The sequence below is a fragment of the Lepidochelys kempii genome, chromosome 8 (genome assembly GCF_965140265.1).
Source record: "Lepidochelys kempii isolate rLepKem1 chromosome 8, rLepKem1.hap2, whole genome shotgun sequence".
NCBI lineage: Eukaryota > Metazoa > Chordata > Testudines > Cheloniidae > Lepidochelys > Lepidochelys kempii.
In genome coordinates this window covers 74,037,908-74,059,199 of record NC_133263.1, presented here as the reverse complement: position 1 = coordinate 74,059,199, position 21,292 = coordinate 74,037,908, and the positions used below count along the sequence as shown (strand labels likewise).

The 21,292-nt window shown below is 44.2% G+C and overlaps 2 protein-coding genes across 3 annotated transcripts in view; one reads left to right on the top strand and one right to left on the bottom strand.

Annotated features, from left to right (window-relative positions):
* LOC140916065 (very-long-chain enoyl-CoA reductase-like) overlaps nucleotides 1–9,656 on the top strand; it is a 33,346-nt gene extending 23,690 nt beyond the window's left edge. The window contains exons 8-13 of one of the 2 annotated variants that reach the window (XM_073357014.1): nucleotides 4,660–4,732; nucleotides 4,825–4,868; nucleotides 6,277–6,334; nucleotides 7,169–7,257; nucleotides 8,016–8,061; nucleotides 8,168–9,656. In XM_073357014.1, coding sequence (XP_073213115.1) covers nucleotides 4,660–4,732; nucleotides 4,825–4,868; nucleotides 6,277–6,334; nucleotides 7,169–7,257; nucleotides 8,016–8,061; nucleotides 8,168–8,295 — 438 coding nt within the window. In that variant the 3' untranslated portion in view covers nucleotides 8,296–9,656. The remainder of the gene's footprint in view (nucleotides 1–4,659; nucleotides 4,733–4,824; nucleotides 4,869–6,276; nucleotides 6,335–7,168; nucleotides 7,258–8,015; nucleotides 8,062–8,167) is intronic. The other variant, XM_073357015.1, reaches the window with a different exon arrangement.
* A 1,134-nt stretch (nucleotides 9,657–10,790) lies between these two features.
* The window catches only part of ABCA4 (ATP binding cassette subfamily A member 4), a 99,501-nt gene continuing 88,999 nt past the window's right edge, over nucleotides 10,791–21,292 (bottom strand). Inside the window, exons 41-49 of the mRNA XM_073358296.1 lie at nucleotides 20,560–20,680; nucleotides 19,307–19,369; nucleotides 19,088–19,194; nucleotides 16,824–16,965; nucleotides 16,055–16,189; nucleotides 13,249–13,352; nucleotides 13,062–13,154; nucleotides 11,890–12,139; nucleotides 10,791–10,901 (exon numbers count right to left, since the gene is read on the bottom strand). Of these exons, the coding sequence (XP_073214397.1) occupies nucleotides 10,791–10,901; nucleotides 11,890–12,139; nucleotides 13,062–13,154; nucleotides 13,249–13,352; nucleotides 16,055–16,189; nucleotides 16,824–16,965; nucleotides 19,088–19,194; nucleotides 19,307–19,369; nucleotides 20,560–20,680 (1,126 nt within the window). The remainder of the gene's footprint in view (nucleotides 10,902–11,889; nucleotides 12,140–13,061; nucleotides 13,155–13,248; nucleotides 13,353–16,054; nucleotides 16,190–16,823; nucleotides 16,966–19,087; nucleotides 19,195–19,306; nucleotides 19,370–20,559; nucleotides 20,681–21,292) is intronic.

The window sequence follows — 21,292 nt, the reverse complement described above, 5'->3', positions numbered from 1 at the left end:
TGATTTCAGATACACAACCAGTGGTGAGCTGGAGCAGGTTCACACCGGTTCATGGGAACCGGTTGTTAAATTTAGAAGCCTTTTTAGAACCGGTTGTCCCTTGTGGGGCTGGAACACCCATGGGGAAAATTTGGTGGATGCAGAGCCCCCACCAGCAGCTCCCCACTCTGTGCCCGGCCCCAGCTCCCCCTCTGCCCCTGAACACACCGGCCCACTCTGCTTCTCCCCACCCCCAGCTTCCCGCAAATCAGCTGTCAGCCTGGGAGGGCTGAGGAGCAGGCAGCGGCTTTGCACTCAGGTCCAAGGAGGTGAAGGCGGAGCGGAAGTGAGCTGGGGATGGGGGGCACGAGGAGGGCCGCCCGCACTGCAGCAGGTAATCCGGAGGGGGGGGGAAGGGGAACCGCTCCCCGCCCCAGCTCGCCTCCGCCTCCCTGGGCCAGAGCACGAAGCCACCACCTGCTTCTCAGCCCTCACCAGCTTCCTGTGCAAACAGCTGATTCATGGGAAGCCGGCAGGGGCGCCAGAGAAGCAGGGTGGGGCGGGGTGTTCAGGGGAGGAGGCGGAGCGGAGGTGAGGTGAGCTGGGGCCAGACGCGGGGCGGGGAGCTGCCAGTGGGTGCTCTGCACCCACAAAATTTTCCCCATGGGGGCTCCAGCCCCAGAGCACCCACGGAGTTGGTGCCTAAGGCACTACCTTTCAGTGGGGAGAGCAGCCGCTCCCCCCTGTTCGCCCCCAGCTATGCTACCCCGCCCCGAGGGACCTGCCAGATGCTTTCCGGGAGCCACCCCAGGTAAGCACCGCCGGGACTCCCCACCTTGCCCCCCAGCAGGTCCCTCTGGCTCTTGGGGGGGGGGATGGGATGGACACCCACTACGGTGGCCCATGAGACCCTCCTGCCCGGTTCTGGGGGCAGTCAGGGGACAGGGTTGGATGGGGCAGGGGTCCGGGGGGGGGGCACGACCTCCTCGTGGGGTGAGGAGGGAACCAGTTGTTAAGATTTTGGCAACTCATCACTGTACACAACCTCTTTGGGCATTACTGCCAAAAATGCTGTTTCACCATATAGCCATTATCTACAGCTATCTTGTTTCTCTATATATATATTTAATAAACAGAGCCCAAGTAACATAACTCTCCTCTATATGAAAATAACTCTTTCTGAAAGACCTGGACTTTCAGCTGGTCATGGTTTTGCCTTCCATTGATATCTTGGCAGCCAGAGAAAATCTCATGTAAAGTGTAGGAGTTACCATTCTCATTCTTTTTAAAGAGAGACTTTTAGACTATGCAGATTTGCTGCATTTGAAACCCATAACAATCTGGTTACTTTGGAATCATGACTCAGCCGAGCTGTGTTTTCCATTAACTGACTGACCGCCCCATAGCGAGAGCACCTTGATTCTTGTGCTCTTCCTTTCTTCTCTGGCCCCAGTCTCCTGCCCTTTTTCACAAAGTCTTATCTCCACCACAACCACCCGCTGTGTCTACTCACTCAGTCCCTGTGGAGCATTCTCTCTCTTCTTAAAGTCAGGACGGCCTCTCCTATAGATCTTCCTCCACACATCAGCCTCTACTTTTTCTTTGCAGCTTGGGTTCAGTTTTGCTGATAACATCTTTCTCAACCAGCAGCTCAGAGCAGTTTCCTGGCAGGGTCTCTCGAATGCCACCACCACCACCACAACATAGGAGTTTACCTTTGGTTCTAGCAAGTCTAACTGAGAACATCTTGGAATGGTAGTAGGTAAAAATGTGAGCCACAGTTTCTTAGAGGAGGTTTTGGCTACTGCAAATAATTGGAAAATCTATATTTTGGATATAAAAAGAGCTATCAGTCTTACCACCCATCCCCCTCCACCTCACTGCTGCTTAGATTAAATTTGCATCAATTCTGGATTGAATGGCTAGATTTTCAGAATGGTGGCATAATTCCTTAAATCTGGAACTCTTAAGGTTAAATTGTATAAAATAACAACAGTTAATGCCAAGGGGAAAATATCATTCATTACCATTCAGAATCAGGCTTCGTGTTGCATGAGGGTAGAATTTTGCATTTTTAAAATGTTCATTTTTCATGTTTTTATTGATTTTAATTTTTTATTGCTGTTCTATACGATTAAAAACATTAAACATACAGTCTATTTGGGAAGTCATTTTTTAAGCCATTGTGCTAATTAGTGAAAACACTTTGGGGTTTTTAGTTGACTCAGCAGATTATATGTACATACCCCTGTTGACTTAAGTGGAAAGTGTAACAGGCCAATAGTAAAACTCATTGGTGTTTGATTTTGTGAAATCTCTAGAAATAAACAAAACTAGGAACCAGATTCTCCTGTGGTATAACTCCATCAGCTTCAGTGGTCTTATGCCAGTGGAGAATTTGGCCCCTGGATTTTGAATATCCTAAAACATATTTCCTTTTGATTTAAATCATTATTTTCCTGGTGTCAAAATTTAAAACCATGATTTTCTAATTAAATAAAGCTAGAGCTATGTGGATGGAGCCAGGACTGCATATATACAGACATCATTGCTGGCAGTGGGGATTGAATTTGGAAATTTCAGAGAACAGCACAATCTCTTGCCACTTTAGCTAAAAGGAATAACTCTAGCTGTTATATAGTGACAGGTTCCTCCTATCCTTGATGGAGCCAGTCACTTCAGGAAGACAATAACATGCACTAACCCACTATATCACATATGCAATCAAAGACTCTAATTTGAAAGTAATACCTGCCATGCCTCTAGGACAACTCTGGGAAGAAAAAAAATGTCAGCCAAGTTCACGCTTTATCTGTAATTTGTTGACCTTCAGTAAAATGTTGGTGCCTATATTCTGAACTATGAATGCTCAATTTAGAATAGAACATGGACATTCACCTTTGAGTTCTACTATTGTAAATTTGGAACTTAGTTCCAAATTTAGTTACTACATTTTTATAAAAGATAAACAGAATTGTTAACATGGCTTCAGCTTGGCTGTGTTCCCATATGTTTTATATTGTATCATTTGTAAATATTTTTATTATGGTAACTCCCAAAAGCCCCTATGAGGATTAGGACCCCATTGTCCTGGACTTGGTACAAACATAGAAAAGATACAAGCCCTGCCCAGAGGGGCTTACAGTCTAAAGACACAAACTGCTAAAGGATAGGAAATGGGAATACAATTATGTATGTATTATAGTCTACTTTTATGATTGGGTTTAGACGAAGGATGTAGAGCCAAGATGGTCTTAACAACCGCAACTCTGAATTTTAAAATAAACTTGGGAGTAAGGCTGCAGTGGTCAAAGCCAGAAAAGAGGAGCTTGTGGTAGTCAAGACGTGAAGCGATGAGGGCGTGGATGAGTTTTGGCTGTGGACAGGGAGCAAAGGCTGGATTTAGGAGTGTGTAAGAAAAAGTGGAAGGATTTAGAAATGTCCTGAATATGTGCATCCTGCGAGAGAGTCGAGTCAGAGGTGACACCCAGGTTATAGGGGAAGAGAGAGGGAAGGAAGATGATGAGCTCAGTTTTGGCCATGTTGAGTTTAAGGTGATGATTGGACAAAAATGTCAGAAAGACAGGCTGAGATACTAGATTTAGTGAAGGGGGAGGGTGCATCCATAGAGAGGTAGATTTATGAGTCATCAGCCTCAAGATGGTAGTTAACACCTTCCTTGCAGAGGAGAGCACCAAGAGCTAGAATATAAAAGTAGCAGAGGAGAGGGCCAAGGATAGACATCCTTGAAAGGGGAAGGGGAAGAGGAGCTTGGCAAAGAAGACACTGAAAGAGCAATCCAAGAGGTAGGAGGAGAAGACCATGAAAGAACAGAGCCATGGAAACTAACACAGGACAGAATTTCAAGTAGGGAGAAGCTGACATTGCAAAAGCTTCCAAGAAGCCAAGGATGATGATGCTAGAGTGTAGGCCCTGAAATTTGGCCAGTAACAGATCATTAATCTAGTGAGAACAGTTTCAGTGGAGCATAGAAGGTGGTAGCTGGATTGGAGAAGGTCAAGAACAGAATTAAAAGCGAGAAATTCAGCAAGTGGTTGCAGACACCACATTCAGTGCATTTGGAGATGAAAGGGAGGAGAGAGATTGGGCTATAGTTTGAGGAAGACATAAGGTAGGTGTTTAAGATAGAGAGGATTGAAGCATGCTTGTATGGGAAGGGAAAGGAAGAGGCTGGGAGGGAAGTTGGTCATAGTTCACCATTTAAAACCCATGATGTTTCTATATGTGGCAAAACAAGTCCTGTCTCCCCTAGCACTTGGTCTTTATGGCTCCTCGTCTCTGATCTGTGCGCAGTGAAACAGAATGGCTTCCCAGATAAAACGCTCCTTTAGCTTCAACTCTTTGGGCCACATTTTCAAAAGCAATTTCTAGACCAAACAGTCTGTACGCTCTCTTTGCACTGAAGGGCAAAAAAATCTCACTCCAAGAGCAATACTTCCTGCTTATTTACTGTTGTCTTTCCCTGTTCTTTCCCTTCCACTCCACCAAACTTGGTATGTTGTCATTTTTGTTGCATTATCTGCAACTTGCAATTTGCCCCCAAGTGATCATTATCACTATTTCTTTTGGTAATCACTAGTCTAGATAACGCTACTGTTTTCCCTACACACACAGGACAGTTGATATCTTTATTATAAAAAAAAATTACTTATTTTTCAGAACTGCTTCTATTACTGGGGATTTGCAGCTTGGCTTGCTTATTACATCAATCATCCTCTTTATACACCTCCTTGTAAGTAGCAAAATGGCCCTCAGAATAACTTGAACCTTTACCTGGGTATATTTGAGTGCTAATTATCCACTTTTAAACATTTTGTTTTCTAGCCTATGGACAAAAACAGATAAATTTTGCTGTGATCATGTTTCTGGTAGGACTTTTACTTTTTTTTTTATAAATTATTATTAAAGACTCTCCTTTATGATTTATTAGTCTCGGGGTGGGGTGGGGTGGGGAGACTGTCAAAGATTTATTACTGGAAAGCTCAGGACATAGAACTAAGACTGATCAGCTTAAGATAGAGACAAAGCTGTCCATTTTGACCAGAACCTGGACTTCAGGGAAAGTTTTGGCTGAGTAAGAATTTCAAAATTGGTCCGTTTAATCTGCAGAAATTAGGTAAGAATTTGTGTGTGGAGATGCACACTCAGCCACATTCATCACAGTGATCCTGGTATTACCAGAGTTTATCAAGGGTTGAGAATATCAAGTAGGTCATAAGTAGCCGACAGCTGGCCTACTACAGAATTATGAAAGTGTTAATATTCAGGGCAAGGGTTTCATCTTGCTGGCTTTCCATATATTCTGACAGAATTCCTCTGGAAATAGAATCCTGAAAGTGTCCTTTCACTTACCTCTCCAGGACTATTTTATTTCCTTGTTATACTAACATTGCTTCTCATAGGAAGTATCCATTCTCTCTAGTGCAGATGTAACCTATCTCCGCATTGAGAAGAAAAAGAATTACTATAGTGTCAATGATTGGAGGATCTCATAGCACTTTTCAAATGTGAAATTTTATTAGAGTTAGATAATGGTGGATAATTTGAGCCACATAGGTTAAAGTGACTTTCCCAAGGTCGACAGCACAAGTGCAAAGCTGGGAATAAAACTCAGGAGCCCTGATTACCAGTTCTCTGTTCTACTCTGGCCATAATCCTATATACAGACCATTTCAATCTATTTTCCACCTAACTAGTGGTGGAAAGCATTGCCTAAAAGCAGGTGGGAAAATTGGTTAATGGAACTTTGTGAATCATATCAAGTCCTTGCCATAAGGAGTAGAAGTCGTTATGGACCAGCATATCAGTATTTATGCAGCTGCACAAATATGCCTTGGGATTTTTGAGAAATCCAAACTGCCCAATTAATTTTTTTTAAACAAATCAGCCCAGTCAAAAGGTAAAGAAAACACGCTGGAATCCACTTTATTCAGGGGTTATTGTGTTAGGGTTTGGCTGGGAAAATAGCTGGAGTGCATTGTACCTTCTTGGGACTTGGTTAACACTTGCTAGCTGGCAATCTGACAGGTGCAAAGCAGAGTGTAATATGGACTCTTGTGTATGGAAAGATGAATAGAACAGATGTCTCCTTACGATCAGTCCAAAATCTTGTTTTGAGCTTAATTAAGATCTAAACACACTTTTAATCCTGTGTTATTTAGGCTGTTTCTCAATGGGGGTTGGGGCCCTTTAAAAATATTTATCTAGGAACTGGCACTGGGAAGAGGAATAAGTGGAAGGAAAGCATTTTCCTTTATTGTATGCTGCTTCTTGCAGATATGTGAAGCTGGAAATTTCTCTATCCACGTTGCACTCAGTGACCTGAGAAGAGATGGTAAAAGTTTGTTCCCTACCTTTGTGCAGTTAAGTTAGCTCTTCTGCAGTGACCTACACTGATGATTGGCCTGATCCTGCAAGGTGCAGAGAGCCTCCTGTGAGGGGCTAATCACCCTCAGCTGGCCTCAGTGGGAGTTGAGGGTACTCAGCACCTCATAGGATTGGACCCTAAAGGAAGTTTGGGTATGTAACAAAAGCACTTAGGGCCAGATTTGTGCCATTAGTGCATGAGCCTGTGTAAGCTGCACTGGTGGTTCAAAGTGGGATGTGGGCATGATATTCGGGTTGGCTAGTTCTTCAGGGGATGCTAGCAGGAGCTGTTCTGTGGAGAGTGCAGGGTCCACTAATATGCCTGGCTTCTGTCCAGGGCACAAGCTGTGTGTGTGCTTGGAAGTTAAGGGCAGTGGCTCCCTTGTGCTTTGCTCCCTCTTTGTGGAAGGGCTGCGTCTCATAATATTTGCTAACTGCATCCACAATTTTGATATAATGTAATCTGTAGAAATACCGTTCATTTCTGAGGTCTAGGAAATGGTGCAGACACTTCCTATGGGAATGACTTAGTGCTGGCCAGTCAGCATTGCCAATGATCTTTCCCAAGGATGCTTCTAGGGATGGTACTGCCAAATACTGTGTGCAATCCTTAATGATCCTATAGCACTTCCCCACAGGCACCCTAAGCCTTCCTCTGGGCTCAGTGGAGTCCTTATTTTCCCAAGTCTATCTTGCCCATCTCTTCAGTAGGCAGATTTGGATTGTCTTTATAGCAAACTACATGGTACATAGGAGCGTCAGTATTCTGTGGTTTATCTTTTGTGGTTCTTTTAATCTGTAGGATCCAAGATCCGTAAGATCCCTTATCCAACAAAGAATCCTTTCACATGGCTGTTTTTCTTTGTATCCTGTCCTAACTATACATATGAGGTATGTATTTTCCTCAGTAAACCACACTAAGATTTAAGTTTTGCAGGTTACATCTCAATTTATACTATATTATTAAAATAAACATATAAGAAACTTAAAATAAAAAATATGCAAGCCCACTTCATATTGCCAAACTCTAAGTTCAATCTTTCAAAGAGTTAACCCATGACAGACATCCTAAAGTACCTTTTATGTGAAATTTACTTCTGTGCAGAAAGACTGCATGAAGCCAATGCATGCTTCAGTCTCTCAAAATTAAAATCTAAATAGGATGTGAGTGGTGCATAGACCTGGACCTGCGAGTGGTGCATAGACCCAGACACCGTCCTGGGCACAGCGGTGAGTGTCAGGCTCTGTGTCTTCAATGCACGCAGCCCCACTGAAGTAGGATTTATACAAAATCTTGATTTCAGGGAGTTTCATTGGTGTAAATGAGAACGTTTGCCTCCAGGGCTGCATAATGTCACATTTTAAGCACTAATTTAGGAACAAACACAAAATAGGTGGAGACAAGGGAGAGAGGAAACTTAAGTCCAAAACAACACACACACACACAATAACCATGATGAAAAATGGGGAGCTTTTGTTTGGAATTAACAGGATGCTACTGACTTTGTGAAAAATAATTGGTACCAGAAATAGCTTTCGGTAACCATGGATGTATTGTTTACTTACATTAGGGAGGGATGTTTTGATAATAGAGGTATAAATGTGAATGCTATCATCAGAAATATTTTTAATTTCCTTGGCCATAACAGGTGGGGGCATGGATCAGCTTCACCATCATGACTCAGTGCGTCCCGGGTGAGTAAGGTTTTCTTTCTCCCAACTAGATGATTTGTTCTCAGGACAAGAGAATGCTGTTTCACTAGCATTGATGTCGTTTCTTTTTTTATATATCTTTTTATAGTGGGATTGTTCACATTTCTTTGCTTCACTCAGATGACAGTTTGGGCAAAGGATAAACACTACACCTACGTACGAGAATTCAAGGATTATCCAAGTCTTAGGATGCCAATTATTCCTTTCTTACTGTAAGAAGAAAGAACTGCTTGAATACCTGAGTGGAGCTACAGGAGGACAAAGCTGATGGGCTCTCTTTATTGAGAGACCTGCTGGCAAATGAGAATTCATTTAGATAACTAAACCAGGGTGGTTCTGCTGCATGGTATCTCCATTGCTGGGGGAAATTCTATACAATTGGAAGCTACATCTCCCTAATATTCTAAATTTTCAGAAAGTCATATTGGTTGCCATGGCTTTATTGCTTCATTGGCAGCCAAGGGCCTTCAAGGTTCACTATTGGCCTAGATCCTTTCAATTACTGACAGTTGTAGCTTCCTGTACTGGCCTGGTTGGTTTTGTGGATCACAACGAAGCCTTGCCACCAGTAAGCTCCAACTTGTGGAACAGCATTCCACAGAAATGCTGATTGACTACATTGGAAAGGAGACCCACCATTGATTTCTGGAGTCATCACCAGGTCAGCTGATCCAAAGGTAGATGTGTGTGCTGCCTCCCCTTGCTGGAGAGAGAGTGCTATGGGGACAGTTGCTTCATGGGGAAATGAAGTTACAAAGGAGGGAAATAGGAGTACTCAGAATAAAGAGGTGAACAATAGCTCAGATGCCCGAGTTAGCCCGACCACACACTTTGACAAGTCAAAACCTTAAATCACAAGTCACTATGAATAGAACATCCCCTGTTAGGAAAACTCCTTTATCAATAAATTGCTCACCAGCTAGTAGACTGGATTTTGAAGATGTAGTATCTTCAGTAGCTGTGATATTTGGCCTGTTTTCATAAAACAAGTCATTACGATACCAAAAAGAACTTTTACCTAGAGGTTTTATGTTAGTGTTCTCTGAAGAGTTTTTAATGTACTTTGTAAACAAATGCACTGACTACAGTCCTCAAAATGATAGTTCTGTCCCTGTTTGTAAAGCAGGGAGAAGGAATCGGTTACATAGTGAACTTTCTATATTTTGTTTTCCACAAGGTGTTCAGTTTAACTTGGAAGGTTTTCTATAAATCTATTCAAGAAACTACTGCAAATCCTGTCGTAATGATTTTTTTAACTACTTATTTTAGAATGTATCTACAAAGAGAACAGTGTTTTTTCATGATGATTTATTTACCTAGAAATGACTTATAGAAAGATTTTTGCAACGATTTGTAAAGATAAAATATGCAATAAATTCAAGCCTACATTTTGAACTCTGTCAATAATTATGGCAACAAAAGATGATGTATTATAGATGGTTGCAGAAGTTTCATAGTTTATATATAAATATAAAGCAAAATGGTCTTGTATCAAATAAAAAGTTACATCCACTGGATAAAAAACAAACCAACAAAATCCCTGGAGTTCATTATTACACAGCAAATTCTACCACTGGATGAATGGCTTAGAAGCATGTAATGATTAGTGCTGTGAGTAATCAAAGCAATAAATCATTATGAATGATTTTTCATTCTGCTATTCTATGGTAGTTTGACTGGGAAACAGAAAGAGAGCTAGAGGCAAAACTAGTGTCAGGGGTGAACTTCAAAATGTTTGATGGTTCAGTCATATAATCCTCCAAAAATGCTGGGGTCCTGTCTGCCACAATTGCCTCACTTCTCATCGACTTCAAAGGGGACTGCATGTAGGCTGAAATTCCCCTGTCTACAGATGGCCAGCAGAAGGCCTGGGCAATGCTTACATCCCGGCTTGAGCCCTGAGGGCTCTGCACAGAGGGAAAATTTAACTTCATCTGGCGACAGGATCAGGCCCTGGATGTCAGCCTAGACCACCAAGAGATTGCCTACTTCCTACTTTGGGCCAGATCAGAAATACTGAATATTGCACACAGACTTTAAAAAAAACCAAAACCAAAAAATTTTTTGGTAGTTTCACCTCCATTCCTGCAACCAGGAAATGAAGGGCTGTGTATTTACTTTCATTATCAAAAGTCACCAAGCTTTTTCAAATATAAAAGGGTTCTGCTTGGGTGAGAGGTTTGGGTGGATTCTCCGGTGCTCTAATGGCATTGCTTGACATTACAATGAGGCAACCTCTAAGCAGGAGTATTATGTCCTGGCCCAACACAGTCCTTGGCATTTTAAGAAGGTGGGTGCCCATTTCTGGTTGCAATTTAATTTGGAAGGTTTTTTTAAAAAGAAACTACCACCATCTTAAAGGTCCAGCATAGAAAAACTGTCTTTAATGCTTTCTTATGTCAGTAAGGAAGAAAGAGTTGTCTCTCTTTGCAGCATATAATGATCCTGTGTGACAGGAGGATTCTATTATAAACCAAGCATCTTCCGTTCCTTTGACCCTTTCAGTGTGTACCTCCTGTCTCTCTCCAGCCAAGGCAGAAGAAGTTTTTTGTTGCTAGTTAGTTGTGAACTCAGTACTTAGAAAGGTACAAAGCTTTATTTGAAAACTGCCCTGAGCAGTTTCTTCATTCTCCATACAGCTGTGATATGGCACATCTGTGAGCTAACAAGCTCTCAGTGTTAGCAGCTGCAGGGGAGTTCTATGCAGCTGCCTATTGAGGAAAAGCTGGGGACACCTTCACCTCCCGACTGGCTCCAGCAGCACGAGGGTGTAAAGGAATTTCTTCATCCTCCATCTGTTGCTTAGCAAAGTTCACAAATACCTACAAGAGGAGAACAGATCAATATAACCAGCCTCTCCAGAGGCCAGGCAGTTGAACTACTATTGCCACTTGCATCACATCAGATTCTCTGTAGGCAAGAAGTGTGAAGCAGAACCCAGAGGTATGTGTAGAAATGAAAACTGCCCATCAGCGGAGTTCACACATTTTTCTTTATCCTATACTGAATACATGTACAAATCCACCTTTTATGTCAGCTGAGGTAGGGGGCAAGGCTCATAGAACATGCACCACACTGGTGGGCAAGGGAGAAGATGTAGTATCCTAGAGGCACTGTGCGGAGGTCACAAGCAGTCATAGGTGTGTGGGGAGTATATCCGCTAGCAGCCCCCATGACAGCTGCATAATAGGTGTCAGCGGCACAGACCCATGGCCGCCAGCTGGGTGTGATGCCCTCTAATGACAGCGTGTGCTGCCAACAGACTGCCCCGTGTTGCTGCTTTTAGTGTGGAAATGCTCCTGTATGGAAATCAGTGGCTTCTGAGGAGGAGGGATAGGTACACAATTAGTTGATTGGGTACTGCAGGGCCTCTGGACACAAGGCAGTCAAAATCTCATTAAAACTAAATCGAAGAAAACAAATTGGCTATTTCAAATTCAACAAATCTCATTCTGAATAGCAGAATCTGGTCTGATCTGCTCACTACCACTCCTGTTTCTGTACTGAGAATCCAAGGGGGATCCTAACGGAACATGTCATGTGCACTCCTGCCCCTGGGATCAGTTGTCACTGCAGCTTCACAGGGCATCAGGGTATGCATAGGTCTGATCCTGGACTTTTACCTGAGGGCACTGAGCGTTTTGTCTGAGTTAGGGGTATAAGGTAAAGCCCTTCAAAAGTTGGTTTAACAGACAGTCAAGACAGATCTAGACCCTAACTTATTCTGGGTTTTTCCAGATCCCTATTCCAGATTCCTCTCCCTTGCCAGCCAGATCTTCTCATGGGTGACTTTACTGCTTTCTTACTCACCTGATCCAAAGTCGTTTGAGAGACTGAATATTCTTCAATGTTCAGGTTTTCTTTGTTGGAGAGAAGTAACCGAAAGATCCTGGCCAGTGAGGAGGAGCAAATCTGGTACTGCAGCATGTTACAGTGTTTCTCTCTTTGTAAACTGCCTGGGAAGTTGACTTGTATGAAATGCTCAGCTGGGCTTGGATCTGGACACAGCCCTGGTTTAGGTGCTTTAATTTTCATGGTGACAATATATCCGTCTCCAAATCTGAGAAACACACATGGGTTTGGTTGTTTTATGAAGACATGGTTTTACTATTCAATTGGGGGAAATCAGCTCTCAGCAGTTAGCTATACACTCAGAAATGCAGAGGCAACGTGTGGGGGTGGAGGCCACGCAGGGTCATGTGCCCCCCCCCCCCGATTTCTGCCAGGATGGGAGTTGGGCTGAGGGGGACATGCCTGGGAAAGGCATCGGCATCCTACTGAGCTGTGCTTGGAGGCACCCGAAGCAGAGAAGAGAGACACGGCTGGCAGCGCAGCTCCACCAGAGGCGATACAGGGAAGCCCTCTGAATCCTGTTCCTTCCTCACCTCTGTTACCTGGTCAGCAGCCGGTGTCCTGAGCCTGCTCTGGCCCACACCGCACCCACAGCAGGGAGGCGATGGGAGAAGTAAGTGGGGGGGAAAGCAATGCTGGTTTGGAGTGGGTGTGGGAGGCACAGGCAGAGTGGGAAAGGGCCTAGATGCGACGCACGGGGCAGTGACATGCCTCCCCCCTCCCACCCTGGACCTTTAGATTGTGTCTGCCCACCATGAAGAGTTACAGGTCATCTCTGCAGAAACATGTGAAATGGAATCCTAGAGCGATCTCTATTGAACTGCTCTGGGAAGCTGAAGAATCCACGTGTATTCTGAAGAATTGGTCTATAATGTACTCGGGTGATTTGAGGGTCCAGGGGCCTAACTTAATAGTCTTACATATTAAAGAGTTGCACTCATAAAGTGGGCAGTGTGTTATTTTTAATGAACACAGGTCTAGCGCCTATTTTACGTAACACCTGGATGGCTGCATAATCAGATTATTTGAAACTTGTACTCTGCATGAAGTACAGGCTGTGGTGTATCTTGAGTGTCCCCATAGTCACCAGACAATTCTTTAACAACTCAGGATACAAACATTCAACTTACTTGTATTTTAAATGTTGAATAGTGCCCAGGCATTTGAAGGTCCCCTTCACCATTATGGCTAGACGAGTGCAGAGAGCTTCACATTCTTCCATGCTGATAAAACAGAGAACACAGGTTCAGGATTAGAGAAGGATTTCTGCCCTTCTTTGACTCCAGTGCCGCTGGTAGGAAGCAAGGTTTGCATTACCTGTGTGAGGTTAGAACTACGGCTCGCCCTTCTCGGATCACACTGACAATAGAGTTCCATAAAAAGCGTCGGGACTGAGGGTCCATCCCTGTAGTGGGTTCATCCTGAAGGGACAATATTAATTAGAGTCAAAGATTTTGATAAAACATGTCCAAGGTGTTAGTTTGAGATTCCTTAAAATTTAATTTGTTTTGTCTTTTTAATAGTAAAATGCAGATAGGAATACAGTGTGCCCAGTGTGGGACATAGCTATCGGGAAGGCCATTGCACCCAGCAGGGCATGTTACAGTGGACAGTGCATACCATGACACCAATGGTTCAAAATCAGCCAGTGTAGAGTCTTATCTCTTGATCTCTGAAGCATTTGTAATACTTCCACCACCAAAGCAACTACGTGCCAGTACAATGGTAAGCAGAACAGAGCTTATTCAGAAGCCAGGCTGCAGAGTGTGTAAAGCTCAGTGAGACAGGGTGCTGGGCAAACGGCTACTGATTCAGCCCTCTGCCATGCCAGCTTCCATTTAGGGGAATAAATTAGAACTGGCTGGGGATAACTTGGCCCTAACTGGGGAAGCAAAGACAGCTGCTGCCTAATTAGCCTGGGGCTGTGTAAAAGCCTCAGGGGAAGGAAGCCAAAGGGGGAGCAGAAAGGAAGGGAAAAGGCAGGCAGTGGAAACAGGGAGGTAGTGCGTCCCTCCCTCCCACAGTGAAGGATCAACTGTACATGGTGAAACTGTGATGGGAACTAGCCTGTGAATAAACTGCACCTATGGTTACTAACCCCAGGGTTTCAGAGTGACTTTGTGGACCTAGCAGAAATAGGAGCTGAGGTGGCCCCATCACGCTCTGTTGCATGTAGAGGCTTCTCCTGGATTCCTTGCCAGCGCAAGTGTCTGGCAGCCCGGAGATAGGGGAGATCATGCAATGGCTGGTCAAGCAGCAGGAGGAGCTGCAGAAGGCAATGCAGAGTTTTCAGCAAGCCCACCAGCTGGAGAGACAGGCCTTGCTCACTTGGCAAGCAGAACAGCAGAAGAGCCTGCAGGAGTTCATTAAGGAGCAGGCCGGCATCCAGCAGCAGCTCCTGCAGCAAGTGGTGAGTCCCACAGGAGGGGATGGCCTTCGGGCACCAGACATAGGACTGTGTAAAATGGGCCTGACAGATGACCCCGATGCCTTCCTATGCACATTTGAGCAGGTAGCCAAAGGGGATGAATTGGACAGGGCAACCTGGCCCTGCGACTGGCTCCTCAGCAAGCCAGCGAAGCCCAAGTGGCTGGCATGGCCCTACATGAAGAACAGGCCAGGAATTATAAAGTGGTAAAGGCAGCCATCCTACATCGGGTGGGGCTATCCGTGAAGAAGTATAACCAGAAGTTCCAGTCAGCGAGGTGGACATGAGGGTTACAGCCCTGGGCATTCACCCAAAAGTTAATGGACTAGGCCACCCACTGGCTGAGGCCGGATGCCCAGACAGTGGGGGAAATCATGGACGCACGGTGCTGGGGCTGGGCCAGCGTTCTGCTCGGCCTGGTCCAGTGGCCTGGCACTCGGAGGGGCTGGCAGCTCGGCTTGGGGTGGGCAGCAGCAGCTCGGCCTGCACTCGGGGTGGGAGGGGCTCGAGCCAGCACTGGGGCCGGGCCAGCAGCTTGGCCCAATATGGCTGGAGCTCCTCTGGTCACAGGGGGCCCGCAGGGCTCCTCCTTTTAAGGGGCGGTTAGGGCTCTGGCATGTGGGGGCGGGGCCTTGGGAGGAAGGGGCGGGGCCAGCCTCCCCAAAGCAAGGGTTCACCCATTGCCCATGACTACCATGTAACTAGAGAGCACTCAATGCTCCCTTTTATCATGCAAACTGAAGTGTTACTATATGATTTAATAGCATACATATTGACAGTAATTGCATATGAGTTAAACCGTTACTGCCAACACAAACAACTGGAAACTTGTGTTACTCTGTAACAGGGCTCCTGGCTCTTGCTTCTGTCCCAGTCTACCAACTACACTGAGTCCCTTGTGCTGGTCCAACACCTTGTGCAGTTTATTTACAAATGGATTCCCACCACCTTCATAACATATACAGCTCCTGTATCAAGCAAGGGAGAGCAATCTCTCCCTTCCCTACCTGCCTGCTTCCTCCCTTTCCACTTCCTTCCTGTGCCTATTTGTGGGCTCTGCCTAATGGCAGAATTAGCCTGTCTGCCCTGCCCCACCCACAAATTAGGCACCTCTACTTAATCAGCTCCAATCTGCTTTGCTTGATTGGAGCTGCTGGGAACACAGTGCTGACTCAACCTTTCTTGCCTGGCACTCTGTCACATACTCTAACATTATAATTTAAGGAATAATTGAAATATTATTTACATGTTTTATTCCCAAAACGCTGTTGATGGAAGAGACTAGCTATACTCCACCTGCACTTTTCTTTTGCTAGGTACATCTGATGGCACTGTCAGTCAGGTATGGCCCATACACAGCCAGGTATGTTCTTCTGACTGTAATGGTTGTTCTCTGGTTCATTCTCCATTAAAAAGCAGAGGTGGCTCTGAGACACAAAACGGATTTGAATTTTCCCTAAATTCAGTGATGTTTGGATCCTAGATTTTAACTCAAGCCCATCTCTGTTGAAAAGTTTTCCTATGGCAGTCATGTAGGGCCCAATCCTATGAGGTGTTGAGCATCCCTGCCTCCCAGTGAAATCAAACTAGTGAGAATGCCATTGGCTTGAGGGTACTCAGCACCTCTCTGGATCAGCCCCTTATTGCTCACACACAGAATGCATTATCACAGAGCTACTTTACTGTGACACTTACTAGCAGGACAAGAGGAGGGCAGCCTATCAGGGCAATGGCAGTGGAGAGTTTGCGCTTGTTACCACCACTGTATGTGCCTGCCAGCTGGTCTGCATACATCTGGAGACCCAGCTTCTGAATCCCCCAGTCAGCAACCTGTGGGAGAGAGAAGTCATTCTTCTTTCACACAGCAGATAGTGAACCGCATGCACAGCTGGTGATAGCTGCACACTTGCCACTGCTAGGCAGCGCCACAGCAAAACCTCATCTTTTAGCACATGTATTTCAGAACTGGAATTAGGGTGAGTCCATCAGTGAGCACAAGTGTTTGTGATGATGGGTGAAATTTTGCTTCTCTACAACATTCTAATTTTTTCCTTTAGAATATGCTTTTCATTCTCATTCTCATTCTCTCTCTCTCTCTCTCTCTCACACACACACACACACACACTCCTCTCTAAGACAAGAACAAAATAAACATGTAATTTGGAGAAAGCACCAGTCCAGCTTTAAGCCCCAGTAGCCACATTTTTAGCAAGCCTTAGTCAGGTTTCTGTTTTTAATCCCTCACTTTTGCAGGTGCAGTTCATGCCTCCAGGATGACTAGGTACCTGGATTTCTGGTGCAATCATGAACTTAGCTGTCCAAATGACTTGAACCGCACCCAGAATTTCAAGGCACGGAAAGTCAAGCCAAATTTAAAATTATTGTCCTTGATCTTAGAGGGGCCCAATCAAACATCTAAAATATTTATCGTAACCAAGAAAGCTGATGAAGAGACTGTTCGTACCCCCTCGATTTCCTCTGCAGGAACCCCTCGCAGGCGTGCATAGAGATGGAGGTGTTCCCGGCCTGTGAGGAGGTCATCAATAGCATCAAATTGTGGACAGTAGCCCATGTTTTGATGGACATTAGAGATGTGGGTCAATATACTGGAGAAAGAAAGGAAAAGCAAAGTCTGTTGACTGAAGAAATGCTAATAGCTAGGTCTGGGATAGAGAATCAGACGTCCTTTCTACTGTGGGCAACATCTCCCTCATTAGTGAAATCAGCCTAGAAATGAATTTCACAGTGTAAGACTTTGATAAATTTTCAGCTGCAGAGCAGGTGCTCTACTGTATGATGGCTAGAGTGTGGTGAATAAGGTCTACTCATTCCTACTAAGCGTGCAAAGCCATTTCCCCTTCCCTTGTTTTTTCTGCTGCAGTTAAATCATAGTGTGTAAATTGACTTAAAGACAAGTAAAGTTAGCTCCTATTCAAGCAGCCATTCAGCAAACTGTATTTTGTTAATAGTGTTTATTTCTAGATAACAAATCAGGCAGTTTAATCTTAGAGTGCATCCTCTGGCGTACATAGGTAGGAAACAGTGTTGACATTGCTTCTGGGTTGGGAGGAAATGGAGGGAGAAGTGAAATAAAACAGATAATTTCTTGTGGCCTAAGTTACTGTCGGCCTCTGCTGTTTGAGAGTTACAGTCTGCAACGCAGTATGGGCCGAAGCATTAAACAACAAACATTCTTAAAGAGCTACGGCATTCCACATGGAAAGAAAGATCTCTATAGCACAATGAAACATTCAAAATGCCAGATCATGAAATATCCAATCACAGTGTCACCCTAATGCAATTGAAGCATCCATTCACAGCGTCACCCTAATGCAATTTAAGCAACAGCTAGAGATCGCCAGAGATGGGCCCCAAGTCCCAAACCCCAGGTCTAAAGAGCCCTAGACATTAGAGGGTGCTGATCCTTCTCTGGATCTGAATACCCTCTGTCAAGTTTCCTTCCCCACTCTGAACTCTAGGGTACAGATGTCGGGACCTGCACGAAAAACCCCCTAAACTTATTTTTACCAGCTTAGGTTAAAACTTCCCCAAGGTACAAACTATTTTACCTTTTTCCCTTGGACTTTATTGCTGCCACCACCAAGCATCTAACAAATATATAACAGGGAAAGAGCCCGCTTGGAAACGTCTTTCCCCCCAAAAATATCCCCCCAAGCCCTACACCCCCTTTCCTGGGAAAGGCTTGATAAAAATCCTCACCAATTTGCATAGGTGAACACAGACCCAAACCCTTGGATCTTAAGAACAGTGAAAAAACAATCAGGTTCTTAAAAGAAGAATTTTAATTGAAGAAAAAGTAAAAGAATCACCTCTGTAAAATCAGGATGGTAAATACCTTACAGGGTAATCAGATTCAAAACACAGAGAATCCCTCTAGGCAAAACCTTAAGTTACAAAAAGACACACAAACTGGAATATACATTCTATTCAGCACAACTTATTTTATCAGCCATTTAAACAAAACAGAATCTAACGCATATCTAACTAGATTGCTTATTAGCCCTTTACAGGAGTTCTGACCTGCATTCTTGCTCTGGTCCTGGCAAAAGTAACACACAGATAGAGAGAACCCTTTGTTTTTCCCCCACTCCAGCTTTGAAAGTATCTTGTCTCCTCATTGGTCATTTTGGTCAGATGCCAGTGAGGTTATCCTAGCTTCTTAACCCTTTACAGGTGAAAGGGTTTTTCCTCTGGCCAGGAGGGATTTTAAAGGTGTTTACCCTTCCCTTTATATTTATGAGACCCCCATACCTGAGGGAGCTCAATAACTGGTTGATTTTTGTTGTTGAGTCTCATCTCTAGCAATTACATTAATTAGTTGCAAATCTTCTAACACAAAATCAATCACACAACAAAAAACATTCAGCTAATCCCTGTATCCATTTTTGTTCATTTTTCAGTCTAAACTTCCCTAGGATCTTGCAAGCAGCTGTCTCCGCAGAACAGAGCAAAAGAAATTAGGAACTTCTCAAATAAGGCGGCTTCATTTTGCTGGACTCTTAATTGATTTGATTCAGGGTGAAGCCCTCTATTTATCCACAGGACAGGTACAGCAAGGGCAATGGCAGTACAAACTTCTCCCCACCCTCTGTATCTGCTGAGACTGTCAACACAGGTTGCCAGTGAGTGCCAGCCGTAGCAATGGCTTCTGTGATGTGAACACATCCATTGGTGATTGGGCTCTTGTGGTGTTTTTAAAGAGCTTACCTTCTGCCAGCCACTACAGCATCACCAGATGTCACGTCAGTATCCCCAGTCAGCATTTTGAAGGTTGTCGTCTTGCCAGCTCCATTCACTCCCAGGAGACCAAAGCACTTTAAATTATAAAATTAATCACATTCTTAAGTATTTCCCCTTGAAAACCAATGGGATCATAAAATATGAATTGATCTACGAAGTGTAATCTAGAGCTATTGAATGACCCACCTCTCCTGGACGAACGCCAACACAGAGTCTGTCTACGGCGGGCCTGTGTCTGCCTGCATAAATCTAGAATGAGAGAAGAAATAAAAATTCCTATTACAAGACATCTATAGCAGAGGGAATCCTCTGAACGTCACAGTTTACTAATGTTGGAGTTAGGTGACTGCAAATGCTTGACAGGAATAAAATATAATCTTAGAGCAATTAAAAAAAATGTGCAAACATTCCACTGAGTCAAACATTTGCCCTATTTAGGAGCCATTTTACCCATTATCATCCTAATCGAACCTGCCAGTTCAGATCTAGGCATTATGGAGGTAGCTCCCAGAATCTTCACTGTAACAAAATGTCTCTGATGTACCAAACAAGATAGAACAATAAAGGAAATTAAGACTGTGAGGAGTGATGTAGTACTTCCATTCATAGGGCGACAGCAATGGGTATGTCGTCTTAATGTCTGTACCTCGGGCTGGGGCAAGAGGCTGAGAACATCATGCAGATGTTTTCAATCTTTGGAGAGAAGATTAGCTAGCACCACACAGTGGGTCTGTCTACACTGCCGTCAGGATGTATGATCGCAACACATGTAGACATACCTGAGTTAGCTTTAATCTAGCTAGCTTGCATACCGATTACAGTGAAGCTGCGGCAACATGGACTTCAGCACAGGCTAGCTGCCTGAATAATTACCCAGGGTCCCAGGTGGGCTTGTACAGTCCAAACTGAAGCCCATGCTGCCATGGCTTCACTGCTCCAGGACCTGAGCTAGCTAGATTAAAGCTAATTTGTGTATGTCCACACACATGCTGCAACCACATATCCCGACTGCAATGTACACATACCCTGTGAGAGTCTCCTAGTCTTATAATGTGAAACCAGCTAAATGAGAGAGAAGTGGAGACTGGGATTCACAAATGGAAACCGAACAGCCCATAATGAAGGGCTAGGTGGAGAATCACGGTCTATGGGAGATGGTAGATCTTGGATAGGGTTAGGCTGGGTGTGAGTAGGGAAGCTTGTCCTGTCCATACTGGACTTTTCTATATCAAAATCTATGACTTTGGTTTGATTTCTTTGATCAGAGGGCAGTAGGCAAGTAAAGGTGGAAAACCTTGCTTTTAAAATTTTATTGGTTTTGAAAACTATATTGTCCACTTGTTCAAGTGCATTCTGGAACAATATTCTGTCAATAGACTGCATCCCAGATAAGTTTCTAACTAAAGCGAACATACATTTTAAAATTCTCAAAATATTACCTTGGTCAGTTCTTGTAATGTTAAGATATCTGTTTTGTTTCCTCCATTCATAATTCTTTGTCTTTCCTCTGCAACATCCTCATCTTCATCACTAATAGGCACCTTAGCAGGCTCAGAAAACCTAAAGAAATGCAACAGATTCGTTGAAAAAAATGTGAATAGCATGGGGCACAATACAATTACAATAGCAGAGCCTGAAATCATAGTTAGATGATTGCCAGGAAATGTGACTAGATGAAGAGAGAAGACCTTAGTTTTATAATATGACATTAACTGGAGCACTCTTGGATTTGAGTAGACTTCTCCATCTTAAACCCCAAGTACTGTGAACACATGGGTGGATCAAAGGGGTTTGTAATGGGACATCAATCTGTTCATTCCTCCATCAGTAATTTGAATCTGACACAACACAGTGCTCAGTCAAAGCCTTAGATATACAGAGCTGATGGTCTCAGTCTACTTCTTAATGGAAAACTGTCCATGTGAAACTATATCCTTGGAACCCTTGCTGGCAATCACATCTGCGAATGAATTACACTCTCACGCCTGGAGGAAGCTCCCTGGTGGGAGTGAGGCAGTTTTAAGAAGCAGTGTGGGAAGCTGCTGCCCATGCTGTTACTGTGCTGTGCATAAACAGAGGGCTGCAGTCCATGGGACTTCCTGGCCAGCACCTCTCATCAGCATTTAAGTCACTTGGAAGCTTTAAAAGTTCACTTTGGGGACTAAATACCAC